This window comes from Eleutherodactylus coqui, chromosome 11, assembly GCF_035609145.1.
Source record: "Eleutherodactylus coqui strain aEleCoq1 chromosome 11, aEleCoq1.hap1, whole genome shotgun sequence".
NCBI lineage: Eukaryota > Metazoa > Chordata > Amphibia > Anura > Eleutherodactylidae > Eleutherodactylus > Eleutherodactylus coqui.
In genome coordinates, this window is record NC_089847.1 from 83,357,751 (window position 1) to 83,372,089 (window position 14,339).

The 14,339-nt window shown below is 43.6% G+C and overlaps 1 protein-coding gene across 1 annotated transcript in view; it reads left to right on the forward strand.

Moving 5' to 3' along the window:
• The window catches only part of LOC136581727 (mucin-2-like), a gene marked incomplete at its 3' end in the record, with an annotated part of 97,314 nt that overhangs the window by 34,504 nt on the left and 48,471 nt on the right, over nucleotides 1-14,339 (forward strand). The window contains exons 11-16 of the mRNA XM_066582351.1: nucleotides 1,866-1,944; nucleotides 4,990-5,059; nucleotides 6,297-6,434; nucleotides 7,439-7,603; nucleotides 12,343-12,437; nucleotides 14,031-14,157. Of these exons, the coding sequence (XP_066438448.1) occupies nucleotides 1,866-1,944; nucleotides 4,990-5,059; nucleotides 6,297-6,434; nucleotides 7,439-7,603; nucleotides 12,343-12,437; nucleotides 14,031-14,157 (674 nt within the window). The remainder of the gene's footprint in view (nucleotides 1-1,865; nucleotides 1,945-4,989; nucleotides 5,060-6,296; nucleotides 6,435-7,438; nucleotides 7,604-12,342; nucleotides 12,438-14,030; nucleotides 14,158-14,339) is intronic.

Here is a 14,339-nt window from a genome sequence, read left to right on the forward strand (position 1 = left end):
CCCCCCACCAACAGCAGCAATATCAGCCCCCCCACCAACAGCAGCAATATCAGCCCCCCCCACCAACAGCAGCAATATCAACCCCCCCCACACCACAGCAGCAATATTAACCCTCGCCCCAACAGCAGCAATATTACCCCACCACCAACAACAACAGCAGCGATATTAACCCCCTCACCAACAGTGGCAATATTACCCCACCACCACCAACAGCAGCAATATTAACCCCCCTCCCACCAACACCAATATTAACCCACCAACAGCAGCAATATTACCCCCCACCACCACCAACAACAGCATTATTAACCCCCCACACCAACAGCGGCAATATTAACCCCCCACACACACACACACCAGCAGCAGCAATAATATTAACCCCTCCAAAGCAGCCACCATTAACCCCCCCTCCTTCCCCAACCCATATACTTACCTCCTCCCTGCTGTCAGCGCCGCTCCTTCTATGCTTGCGCTGATTCCCGGGTGCACTCTGACGTCAGTGTGTAGCCCGGAATGCTTCCTCCCTGAGTCCTCTTCTGTGGAACTGAAGAGCAGGGGACTCAGGGGAGGAGGATCCCGGCTGCACACTGACGTCCGAGTGTGCGCCGGGATCAGCTGTAACACCACGATTACCAGCAGGGAGCTGCGGCACCCCACATAACATGAGGCAGCAGGCCAGATTCGGGCCACGAGCTTTGTGTTTGACACATGTGATCTAGATACTTTCTTCATTCTTCTGTTATGTGACTGTGCGCTCAAAAAATATTGCCACTTCCTCTGACAACTTCTCAGTTTTTGCTACTTCCTCAGCTGTCCATAGCCTCCAATATCCTGTGAGCAGTGCATGAGGGGAGGAGAGAGAAGGAAGCACAGCGCTGTATTGCTCATATGCAGTTCAGAGTGCTGGAAGCTCCTATCTGTCTGCTTTAGCAGGTTTCCTCTGTCTCTCTCTGTGAGAGGGGGTTGGTGCTACCCTGTTACCCCCAAAATAAGACAGTGTCTTATATAAATTTTTGCTCCAATAGATTTTACTTTTTTACCTGTATAGCTGCCTGGACACTATTTATATTGTCCTTTTTATTAACTGTAACTAGAGCTTAATTTTGGAGTAGGGCTTATACTTCAAGCATCCTCAAAAATCCTGAAAAAGCATTCTGCATCCTCAAAAATCCTGAAAAATCATGCTAGGTCCTATTTTTGAGGTAGGTATTATTTTCAGGGAAACAGGGTAGTAAGTTGCAGGACCTGTTAGCAGTAGGCAGAGCTCTATGCATGCAGAAGATGTAGGTAACAGTCTACTGTGTTCACTGTGGAAGTGATGTATGTAAACACAATGGCTGCTACTTAACTGTAGCTCCTAGATTTTGAGAATTTCCATTTTGTGCCCGGAAAACCCCTATAATATGAAGTTGTGCTTCCTTTTGTGGCTATAACAGCCTCCACTCTTCTGGGTTTGCGTTCCACCAGATTTTGGAGTATCTACAGAAATATGTACCATTCATCTGGAAGGAAATGTGTGACATCAGTACAATGTTTCAGTAGGGATTCCTCATGGTTTCAAGATCCGTGCTGCACATATGCAATAGGAACCTTCATTATCTACTGCTAGAGATGAAAATGTGTCTTGGTCATGAGATGGGCACAGAAGTGGATAGCTTGTCACAAACCAAGGCGTGATCAATTACCTTAATTTTCTGACACTGTAATACCAATTTAAGGAAATGGATGTAAATTAATTTCTACTTCTACCATGAGGCGCTTACCTAAAGTAAATGATGTTCAGCGTAATCTACATGTAATTGACGCAATACATGATTCTATATATATTTGTGCTTCATCTTGTAGGAAAGGGGAACAATTATCGTGAGTGAGCTGGTACCTTGCAGTTCCTCCGAGAGGGAGACTTGCCTCCAGGCTGTTCTACTAATCACAGACGACTTGAGAACTGTGAGTATACAAGTGGTGACAAGAAAATAGCTGCAACAAATCGTATGCCAATAAGATCTAAAAATACAGACAAGTGCTTGGTATAACTCATACCTAATGTATCACACTAAACTGACTGAAATAAGCAGGGGTAAAATGTTACATTAAGGCTTTTTGTGATGTTAAATACTTTTGTGTCAAAAGCATTACAGGAGTGTTCCTTTAGCTATCATGCATCATATATATGTACATTAATTTGTAAAATGCTGTGGAATATGTTGGAATTCTATAAATTAACCCTTTCCAATCCACTGTCTGACGTCTTTCTACATTCTGATTGAAGCTTGTACAGCTGCAATGTCAGAAGAGGTCCGACAGGGTATTCTTACCGAACCAAATGGCACGGTTGTATAATAGCAAAAAGAGAAAGCCTTTTAGGAAACCCTGAATCCAAAATTGGATTGGAAAGGGTTAAAGGGGTTGTCCCGCGAAACAAAGTGGGGTAATACACTTCTGTATGGCCATATTAATGTACTTTGTAATGTACATTGTGCATTAATCATGAGCCATACAGAAGTTATTCACTTACCTGTTCCGTTGCTAGCGTCCCCGTCTCCATGGTGCCGTCTAATCTTCAGCGTCTAATCGCCCGATTAGACGCGCTTGCGCAGTCCGGTCTTCTCCCTTCTGAATGGGGCCGCTCGTGCCAGAGAGCGGCTCCTCGTAGCTCCGCCCCGTCACGTGTGCCGATTCCAGCCAATCAGGAGGCTGGAATCGGCAATGGACCGCACAGAAGACCTGCGGTCCACCGAGGGTGAAGATCCCGGCGGTCATCTTCACAAGGTAAGTAAGAAGTCACCGGAGCGCGGGGATTCGGGTAAGTACTACCCGTTTTTTTTTTTTTATCCCTGCATCGGGTTTGTCTCGCGCCGAACGGGGGGGCTATTGAAAAAAAAAAAACCCGTTTCGGCGCGGGACAACCCCTTTAAGATTATTATTAAAGGATTTTCTCACTACCTAAAATTGCTCCACAGCCAACCTTCTTGGTTGCTGCTGACCTGAACCTGTGAATCCTATAGTCACCTTCTATAGCCCATGATTGGCTGCAGCAGTCACATGTCCTATTCAGCAGCACCCAGGAAAGACAAAGTGGCTATGGGACAATTTTAGCTAATGAGAAAACCCCTTTAAGTAAAAAACATCCAAAGCCATGATCCCTGGAAATCACAACATGGAGAATGAAACACAATGTTAGGCCGAGAAAATCACACAAGATTTGTGCATTGTGAGATGCACAAATCTTGGACGAATATGAACCCCAATTAGAGATGAGCGAGCGTACTCGGATAAGCACTACTCGCTCGAGTAATTGGCTTTATCCGAGTATCGCTGTGCTCGGGGCTAAAGATTCGGGTGCCGCTGCGGCTGACAGGTGAGTCGCAGCGGGGAGCAGGGGAGAGCGGGCGGGAGAGAAGGAGAGAAAGATCTTACCTCCGTTCCTCCCCGCTCTCCCCTGCAGCTCCCCGCTCCGTGCCGGCACCCGAATCTTTAGACCCGAGCACAGCGGTACTCGGATAAAGCCAATTACTCGAGCGAGTAGTGCTTATCCGAGTACGCTTGCTCATCTCTAACCCCAATCTTTTGAGTTGTGTCATATACATGATCGATTACTTCCCACATTGCATCGTGGTGCGGGAAAAAAATCATGGCATATCCTATCCCTCGAAACACATCTTCCATTGTTTTCAATGTAGTCGGCTAAAGCATTGCACGGCATGAGAGGTGCACATGGGATTTTCCAAAACAATGGAAAACACTTGCCAATCCTCCGGCGTGGCTGATAGCCGCACTAGAGGATCGCTATTTTCCTGAAGTGATGCGAGGTATTTTTGACACAAAAAAACTCATAACCACAGGTAGATTGCATATAGGTGAGCACGATATCGGGCCAAGTTTCACAACCCGATATTGCACTCACCTGTGTGAAATCAGCCCTAGGCCTACTTCACATGGGCGACGCTATATCACCACAAGAAAATCGCAGCGATATCGCATTGGGGGTCCGTGCGATATTGCTGCGTTTTCTCGCAGCAATACCGCAATTTTGTGGCACTACAAAATCGCAAGTGGTGCTACAAAGTCGTGCAACTTTGGAAGGATTTTCGGGGGGAAATGGGGGTGGGGAATATAAGCCCTACCCCGAAAAAAAGCCTTAGCTGCAAAAAAAAAAGAATACATCCCCTAGAAGCGCTGTCCGACTCTGCTGCATATTTTCCCTGATTTCTGGCACTGGTCTTCAGCATCTCTTCTGGTTGGGGATTGGAAAATCCCCGCCTCCAGGAAGCCCTGCCTCTAATTGGCTGAGCGCTGTGACACTCACCCAGTCAGAGCCAGCTCTAGAAGAACTAATCACAGCCATTCATTGGCTGTGATTGATTCATCAAGCCCTGGCTCTGATTGGCTGAGGGCCATGACTTTGCCAATCAGAGGCAGCGCTTCCTGGAGGCAGGAATTTTCAAATCCACGACTAAAAGAGATGCTGAAGACCAGTGTGGACTGGGAGGAAGATGCCCACAGCTGACAGCACTTTTAGGTGATGTATATGGGGGTTTTTTTCTGCAGCTAGGGCTTAGTTTAGGACTTTGATTTCCTACTGTCAAAGTTGTATCGCACGAAAACCGTGTTTTCGTGCAATGCAATGCAACAGAGAGGAAGGCTCCATAGGGAAACATGGGCCGCATAACATCGCAGGTCGTGTGCGTATCGTGAAACCCGCAAGGTTTTTAACTCACAATGTTGCATGCTACAAAACATTGCAAATGTGAAGTAACCCATAGATAAGCATGGGCTTCACATACATCCTATTTTTAGCGTTGTCGCAAACAAGAAAACCACGCGATTTTGCCGCCTGTGTGAAGGAGGCCTTAGAGAATTTCATTTTTTTTTGTTTTCAGTATATTTTTAATATAATCACCATGAAAAAATTCTGTGATTCATATGCCATAAACTGCAAAAGAAACAGGTCTTCTTGTTAAATCCTTCAGACTAACTTCTTAATTCATGTAGGATGTGATATTCAAAGCAGATGGAACTATTTTAGTGAATGACCTTAAAGTTTCTCCACCTCACATCGCAGGTAAGGATATACATAATTGTACATTAGAAACAGTAAGTAGTGCGTGAAGCAAAGTTTAACTTGCATGTGATTACTTTCTGTGATAAGTTGTTTTATTGTAAAGCATACCTAACTTTTTTAGACAATTTATGTTTATCTAGTAGCCTGTGTGTGTATCATGAGTCTTGTAATATACTTTCATTATTTTTTTTACCACTGCAAATCAAAGCTGAATTGCAACCCATGTGCAATCCACTGCTTGTCGTTGGGCTTTCAGCTTCTCTATTAATTAATTCTCTATACAATTCTTAGCTGTGTGAATTGGCTGCCTTCACAGGCTCAGCTCCCTTTACTCACACTGCTCTCAGATCTGCAGTCAGGCCTCGGTCACACGACCGTTTTTTGGTCCGATCTGCAGACGCGCTTGCGATCTGCAGATCTATAGACCAAATGCATCCCATGGGATCGGTCACATGTCCGCTTTTTATGCGGATGTGTGATCAATTATAGGACACAACGATTCGCAGAACGCGCCTATGTGCGTTCTGCGCATCGCTGTGTTCTATATAAGCGCTCAATGGGGCCGGCGGCAGCAGCGCCGACCCCATTGACAACATATACGAAAGATCGTTCTCCTCTGCCACAGCTGTAACAGATCCTGAAAAATCAGGGTAGGACTTATTTTCAGGGTAGGTCTGGAAACAGGGTATCTACTCCACTCCCTGCAAAATTACCTGTGCACAAGTCACAGAGCATGTGTAGAGCAGTCTCCCATATAAGTCAATGGGTCGGCTCTTGTCTATTGTGTGAATGGCCCATGTAGCTGCTGTAAAGCATATCTCTCAACTGCTTTAAATGCTGTTAAGTGTAGCTCAAGAAAGATGTCAACCCCATAGTCATGTACAGACAACAGAAGAGCAGATTCTACACTCAGAAAATAAAAACAGATTATGAAAATGGAAAATGTTTCTCTATCTGGCTATTATTAATTATTCAAAAAATGGCGATGTAGCTAAAAGAACGCTCTAGGCAGGACTGAACAAGTGCAGAGTGTGAGAGGGCGGAGCATAACACAGAAATGTAAAGAACCCTCCCCGCTCTATGCTCCACCCTGAGTGTTCATTTAAACAGATTGATGGGTGGTTTAAGAGGAATGAAGGGCTATATAGATGATATAAACAATAAACTATACTGTATATAATATAGCAAATTAGGTGACTGACAATCCCAGGTGAATTGATTTTTGCTTTCTCCACAGCAAACTTTTCAATATTGCAACCATCCAAATACTATATTATTGTTGAAACAGCAAATGGCATCCAAATGCAAATTCAACTATTACCCAAAATGCAGCTGTACATCACTATGGAGAAACCTTCCAGAAAACAACTGCAAGGTCAGTTAAATTGTAGGCAACAAATACAAGATGGTTACAAAGTGTTATTTATATGGTCAGTGATACACTAGATACCGCTGCTGAATATATACAGAAGTATACATTACTAAACAAAAGTATACATTACTAAACACTGCCTCGGTAAGGCAGTTACTCGAGTGAGCATTGCTCTTCTCAAGTAACTGCTTAGTGATCCGAGCAGGTGGGAGCGGGGGGGAGAGAGAGAGAGATCTCTCTTACTCTTTCTCTTGCTCCGCTCCTCCCTCCCCCCCCCCCCCGCAACCCACCCAAGCCCGCTTGGAACACTAAGCATTTACTCGAGAAGAGCGAAGAGTAACTGCCTTACCGAGTAGGCTCACTCATCTCTACTAAACAGCCTATTCATAAGGAAAGTAAGCAGTAATAAGACAAAAGGAGACAACTTCGGGCAGTTGTTTAGACACTGGAAAGGGAAAATATATATATATATATATATATATATATATATACACAATATGGAAAGGTGGGTGGAAAAAAGCCCCAACAGTTTCTGATAGGTCCACAGAGAAAAACTCAAAACAGGTTGGTTCCACCTTTGCATCCTCTCATAGGGATCAGTACAAGCACAATTGGAGGGCAAAAGTGGCCCAAGGGTGCTGCATGGCCCTTCACTTCTACAAGGGTTAAGAAATGAGTTGCAAATAAGAGCTGTGTTCTTCTGTTGTGGAAAGTGGGGTATAGGGGTCAACCTGAACCAAGATGGAAGCACATTTGCTTAGGGGCCCCTATACTGTAAATACTGTAGATCTGAAATGTAATGTTTTACAATTTACCTGTTTGTTTCTCCCAAATCGGTAGACATCTTAATATGTACTTGTTGATAAAAGTGACAACATTCTTGTATAAATGAATTCATTTCATCTGGTTATTTACATATTGAGAACAACAATATCCCTTGATGGAAATGAGCGTGAAGATACTGGACATGACAAGTGCTCTTATGTTTTTATTTTTTTCATATAAAGGTCTTTGTGGAAATTTCAACACTAAGGAAGGAGATGACTTTACTACATCCGCTGGTCTTGTTGAAGCCACAGCATCAGCCTTTGCCAACACATGGAAGGCCCTGCCCACTTGTCATGACATTTCGGACTGGTTGGAAGATCCTTGCAGCATCAGCATTGAGAATAGTAAGAATAAATGGTTTTATGTAGTGAAAGCCCATTTTGCAGCCTCTATAAATTTTTACATGATGGAATAAAATGTGATAGCTATCAGAGGGTCGCATCAATACTGTAGTCCTGGACCCACTTCCTCAAAAAAACTTACATGCTACAATATCTTTGCCACCAACTTTTGCTTGTTTGAACAATTTTTTTTACAAACAATCGTTCCACCTAAAAGCAACTTTTGTAAGCTCATGTTTATTGTACTTGGTATTACAGTAGGTATAATACCACCATATAATAGAGAAAAGGTTAATCATTACGTTCGTGGTGGTCCTGGTAACAAAGGATTACGTACTTCACTGTAAAAAAAAACATCTTTTATATGCACTTAAAATATTGGTGCTTTAAAGTAATTAATAATAATACATATTCTATATTGCCAATGCCATATAATAACAACAACATAGTAATGTGGTGACTGTTGGTACCGTGTTACATGGTGGTCTACAGAGGCGTAACTTGAAGCTTTTGGGCCCCAATCCAAAACCTGTAACAGGGCCCCTAGCTAGGATTGTCCCGTTCGTCCGTATCCTTCAATGTCCGGTCCCTCCGGATCCAAATCGTCCATGGTCCAAGATGGGCGCCAACTGCCGTGGATTTATTTTGGGGTCCACAACGTAATCAATAGGAGTGTTTGCACCCTCCCAAATTTATGTTCAGAGATTGTGCGCACAATGGAAGAGATTGACTGTCAGTGTAGAAAGGCTTCTTGGCTCTGTTTTTAGTAGGCATATAGCATCTTATATAGCATGATGAGTTAATTGCCCTTTATGGGCAGCAGGAAGCAATACGTGGTTGGAAATCAAAGCATGGGATTGGGTGGACCAAATATGGTCTTTTTATATCCGGTCCTGCGTGAGTTGCTGTCGTCATGGGCGTCCGACATCACGTGTTTTCAGATTAAGAGCCAGCTCCATCTTTCTGAGTTTGATGGAGGGGGCAGGGGCGGGAATGAGCAATATGTCGTCAAATGGCGCCTGAGGGTAAAAGGTGTGCCCTGAGGTTATGAGCGCGTGTTTCTGTCAAGCTGCATATTCTGATAACGGTTAGGAGTACAGGATGCGTCCAGCACATTCCATTCACAGATAGTGAAATAGACATTTCACCTTGCATAGACATATGGATCTATATGTACTTATCCTCCTTAGTTGTCATGGCAGCTTGGGGCTTTCTGAAGGCCCCAAAGGGCTGCCCTATTTGACTGCCTGACAAGACATACCTGTGGTAGGTAATCTGATGAAATAGTATGGCATTGCATGATACTGTATGAGTGATCAAACTATCAAAAGTTAATGTGCCCTATGGGGACTAAAAGAAATGTCCAAATATATAAAAAAGTTTTAATTGTTAAAAAAAATGAAAAAGTAATTAAAGTTTTTAAAAAACAGCTTTTCACATATTTATAATAAAAAAAAATGAAAACAGAAAGCAATCAAACAACATATTTGGTATCACTGTATGGCCGCCTGCAGACGGCCGGGTCAGATCCCACTGCGAGAATTCTGGCACCGGGACCCGACCCGAGCCCCTGCAGGGACCAGTGCGGCGCTCACCTTTCCCGTGAGCTCCGGCTCTGTGATGTGCCGGCTGCCAAGCAGAGCCAGCGGCCCGGGAGTGACATTTCTGTGCGTGCCTCTGCGAGACCCGCACAGAAATAGAGCATGCCAAGATTTGTTTTCCGCGTGCATTTTCACGTGTACGAATTGCGGCCGTGTGCATAGGATTGCGTATTGTAATGCAATCCTATGCAGGCATGCAGGGGCACAAATTCTGCAGGAAATCCCACCGCGGAATTGCAGGGGGCCTATCTGTAAAAGCCTGACCTCTCAAAGTAATGCATTATTTATTCCGCTTGGTGAACGTTGTAAGACAAAAATAATAAAAAGAGTTGTGCTTTTTTGGTCACCCTGTCTGCAAGAAAAAATATAATAAAAAGTCATATAAATTCCAAAAATAAAAATAAGAAGCTAGAAACGACAGGACGTCCCGCAAAAAGATAAGCCCTCACACAGTTAAGTCAACAGTAAAATAAAAACGTTATGGTTGTTAGAAGATGGCGTCAGATAGAAAGATAATTTTTTTTTTTTATAGATAGCATTTGCAATTAGAATACAGCAGATTACAAAAAATAAAGGGGGTGAAATTTAATAAGTGTAAGGTGGGAGGAAACCAACAAGGGGTTTGGGGCTCTGCTTGATGATCCAATATCAGAATTATATGGTATTTGCATTTAAAGATATGATTTAACATCTTCTGTACTTTGCGCCAGAATGGATATAGAGATCAACATAAGAACCGAATATGTGATTGTGTCCCCTCCACTTTGAGACATCTCCAAGACATCGGGGAATAGTTTGGATCAATTTTTTTGTAGCAGCTCTGGGGTTTTGTACCACCTGGAGATAATTTTATAATTTAGTTCTTGGTATCTTATTGATGTTGACTTTGCATGTGAGTTTTTTAGGATGGTCTTAGGGCTCCTGCAAACTGGCCAGAGCTATATCGGTCCGTGATTCACTGCAATACTTCTGAAAAGCCCTGGATGCGCGGAGTTTTCACATGGAAACAGCTTCACATCCTTGCGGGGCTGAAGGAATCCCCCATAGCAAGGAGAGAGAGGGAGGCGGAGCTACAGGGGATCTCCTGGAGATCTCCCCATATTTGGAGAGATATAGGGGTAGGGCTAGAAGGCTCCCCCGGGGCTTCCCTGAGAGCAGGGGGAGGGGCTAGAAAGGATTCAAAGTGATCCACCCTCTAGCCTTTCCCATCTCTTAGCTAGAGTGGAATCACTATGAGCACCCCCTCTAGCCCTGCCCCCTCTGGCCCCATTTTTGGGGAAGCCCTCTTGCCCCGCCCCCTATCTCTCCAAATATGGGGAGATCTCTAGCAGATCCCCTGTAGTTCCCCCCCCCCCTCTATCTTTCCTCACTATGGGGGATTCCTTCAGCCCCGCAGGCTGTTTTGCAATCTTCTCCTATTGATTTTAATGAGGCTGGCAGTGCTGGGGATGCAGAGGATGCAGCTGCACCTAGGCCCACCAGCCTTAGGGGGCCCATAAGGCCACTTTTCTCCATATAGTGAACCCAGTACTAGGAATAAAACAATATATTTGGGAGCCCTGTTACAAATTTTGCATTGGGGCCCGGAAGCTTCAAGTTATGTCTCTGCAGCTGGTAATATATGAGGGGTGCTCATTATCATATAGGTATATGATATAGTTTGGAACGGATTCCCTTAAAAGTGAATCCTTTCTCAAATATCTTGAAAGGCAACATCCGATTTGTATTAGGAATATCACTTTGGAAAAGAGATACCGAGTCCATGATTGCAGCATAATCCCTTTTATTTAGTGGTGGTAATTGTCTTGTATTGAAATGACTCGGTTACCATTATAGAGTTTTGACAATGGTATATTAGGATAGAATGTTGTAAAAGGTAATTTTTACTAAAGTTTCTACACTGTAAAAACAAGAAAAAAAATAGCTTTTTTCCCATTTTACCACACTTAGAAATTTTTAAAACTTTTTCAGTAAATTATATGGTACATTAAATAGTTACATTGAAAAATATAACTGGTCCCACAAAAACAAGCCCTCAGAGAGTTACATCGATGGATAAATAACAGAGTTATGATTATTTGAAAGTGGGAAGGAAAAATCAAAGGGCAGTGTCATTTAGGGGTTAAAAGGGGTTGCCCAGGATTAGAAAAAAAAGTGTTTTTTTTTCACTTCAGTCATTCTGCGCTTGTGGCATTTATGCTGTTACTTAACACTAGAGATGAGCGAGTATACTCGCTAAGAACAATTGCTTGATCGAGCATTGTCCTTAGCGAGTATCTCCCCGCTCGGCAGAGAAGGTTCGGCTGCCGGCGCGGGTGACAGGTGGGTTGCGGCAGTCAGCAGGGGGGAGCGGGGGAGAGAGAGGGAGAGAGAGATCTCCCCTCCGTTCCTTCCCGCTCTCCCCCCGCAGCTCCCCGCCCGCCGCCGGCAGCCGAATCTTTGCTCCCGAGCGGGCAGGTACTCGCTAAGGGCAATGCTCGATCGAGCAATTGCCCTTAGCGAGTATACTCACTCATCTCTACTTAACACCCATTAGGACATTTCTTGATATTTAGGCTTTCGCACAAGCGACCAAATTGTGCGATTTTCTCGCAATGCGACAGTACTACAAATCACATGTATATGAAGCCCATGCTTTTCTATGGGCTCCTTCACATTAGTGATGCTTTGTTGGGCTGCTACATTGCAAGAAAAAAAAATCATGGCATGCTTTATACAGCCGCGATTTGCAATGTTTTGTAGCCCATGTTTCCCTGTGGAGCCTTCCTTTGTGCGGTTTTCGTGCCATGCGATGCAACTTTTACAGTAGGAAGTCCTACAGTTTGGCCCTAAAATAAGCCCTAGCTGCATATAAAGAAAAAACAAAACTATACATTACCTAACAGGCAGTTGTCCGCTTCAGCCACCGCTTCCTGGTCAGGGGGTTCATACATTCCGCCTCCAGGAAGAGCTGGCTCTGATTAGTTCTCGAGCGTCACGGCTCAGCCAATCACTGCAGCGCTGCATGAACCAATCACAATCATCGTATTAAATATATTGTGATATCGCTGCAAGAAAACGCAGTGATATCACACAGAACACAGCTTGTTGTTTGCGCCAAACAGTTAAAGATTTCAATGTTAAACTTGTTTCCCATTCCAGAAAATTACGCAGACTATTGGTGCTCTAAGTTGGAAAAGGACGAGTCTCCATTTGCTAAGTGTCATTCCGTAATAGACCCTACTGAATATGCAAAGGTTTGTACTATTATACTAGTAAGCTATTATATATACATACATATTCGTTAAATATTGTACATTTTAAAGAGGACCGTCATGCCCCCAGACGTTTCTTTAGTAAGGCTGGCTTTACTTGGACATATTTACGCGCACGATACATACAGAATAGAATCCATTGATTTCAATGGGTTTGTTCACATTTCCATATTTTGTGCTCGCAGTTTGGTTGCACAAAAAAAAAGAACATGCTCTATTTTTCAGCATATTTGCACACCAAAGGTCCATAAAGAAGTCAATGGGGATGCACAAATGTGCACGCAATTCGCAAGGAGATACAGACAACACAGCGTAATTCTGCTAGAAGAACAACACATTCGGAACTCATTAAGACTAATTAGCCATTTCAATTGGTGCGTTTTTGTTTATTATGCGCAAATGAACACGTCTTGCGGGTGCAAAAAGTACAGTAAAATACGCTGATGCACGGCAAAAAAAAAAAGTTCATTCTGAAAAAATGCTTCACAGCGCAAATACACGTACTCTTGTGTAAATCATATAGGCTCCTGCACACGGGTGTGACATATTCATTGCTTATTTACCCAACTGAAAATCTCTTATGCTCGCGTATTTCACCCACTTCAGCATGTTTTTGTGTGCGCACATACACGCAAAAAATAACACACAAAACTTTATTAATTTTCTGTGTTCAAACGCAGTGAACACGCAGGTTTCCTGTGTGTTTTGCATGTATTTACACATGTCCATTGATTTCAGTGGGCTTCTAAGGTACATAATACACACCAAGATAGGACATGCCGCGTATTTTTTACATGATTGCACATTATGGGAATAAACCCATTGAAATCAATGGCTTCTAATCACTATATATTAGGCATGCAAAAATAGCGCAGATGATACGCATCGCAAATACCCTCGTGTGAACGAGCCCTTAGTCTTCTTGGAAGTATATGAGTGAATTTTCAGCTGAGTACAATACATTCAATTGACAACCATTCCCCTTGTCAGGGCTCAGTCACATGAGCGCCGATCCGCCCGTGTTCCTGCACGATAAGACTCCCGCACTGCAGGTGCGGACAACTCTCCGCACCGCCGGAAGAAAGAACACATGACCGGCTCCATCACCGGTCATGTGTTCTTTCTTCCGGCGGTGTGGAGAGTCGTCCGTTCTTTCTTTCGGCGGTGCGGAGAGTCGTCCACACCTGCAGTGCGGCCGTCTTATCATGCAGTAACACGGGCGGATTGGCGCCCGTGTGACTGAGCCCTGAGTGTGGTGTGTTCCTACACACTCCCATCACCATTGAGAGAACACGGTCAGATTGTATAGGGACCTGTCATCTTATTTACTAGCGTAATGGGGACATCCAGTTGTCAATTTCCAAAAGGAATAACAGAGGAACAGCAAAATTCACAGTTCTAAAAAAAAGATGCTAGAGAATTATTATTTATAAGACACATTGGCAAGTTCTCCTTTAGTGCATAGCTAAATATATATTTTTATAGTAGATTGGACAAAGTTTTGTTCTAGAAACAGCAAGGATCATAAAACAGAAATGTTACATTTAATAGATCCCGCTTATTTTTCACCCACAGAGGTGTCGCTATGATTCATGTACCTGTAAGGACAGTGAGCACTGTATGTGTGCGGCGCTCTCCTCCTATGTCAGAGCCTGTGCTGCAAAGGGGATCATACTGTGGGGATGGAAGAACGGAATCTGTGGTAAGTGCAGATTGATACCAAGGATTGCATGCATATGCACATGTACAGATGGGGCCGCCTTTAACGTGACCCTTGACTTAACATATCCAGACACGTGTGGCATGAGATGACCAGCCTTTCCATAAATATCATTTTGCAATACTCTGTGTATTGAATTGTTGTGATATCGAATTGAATTGTTT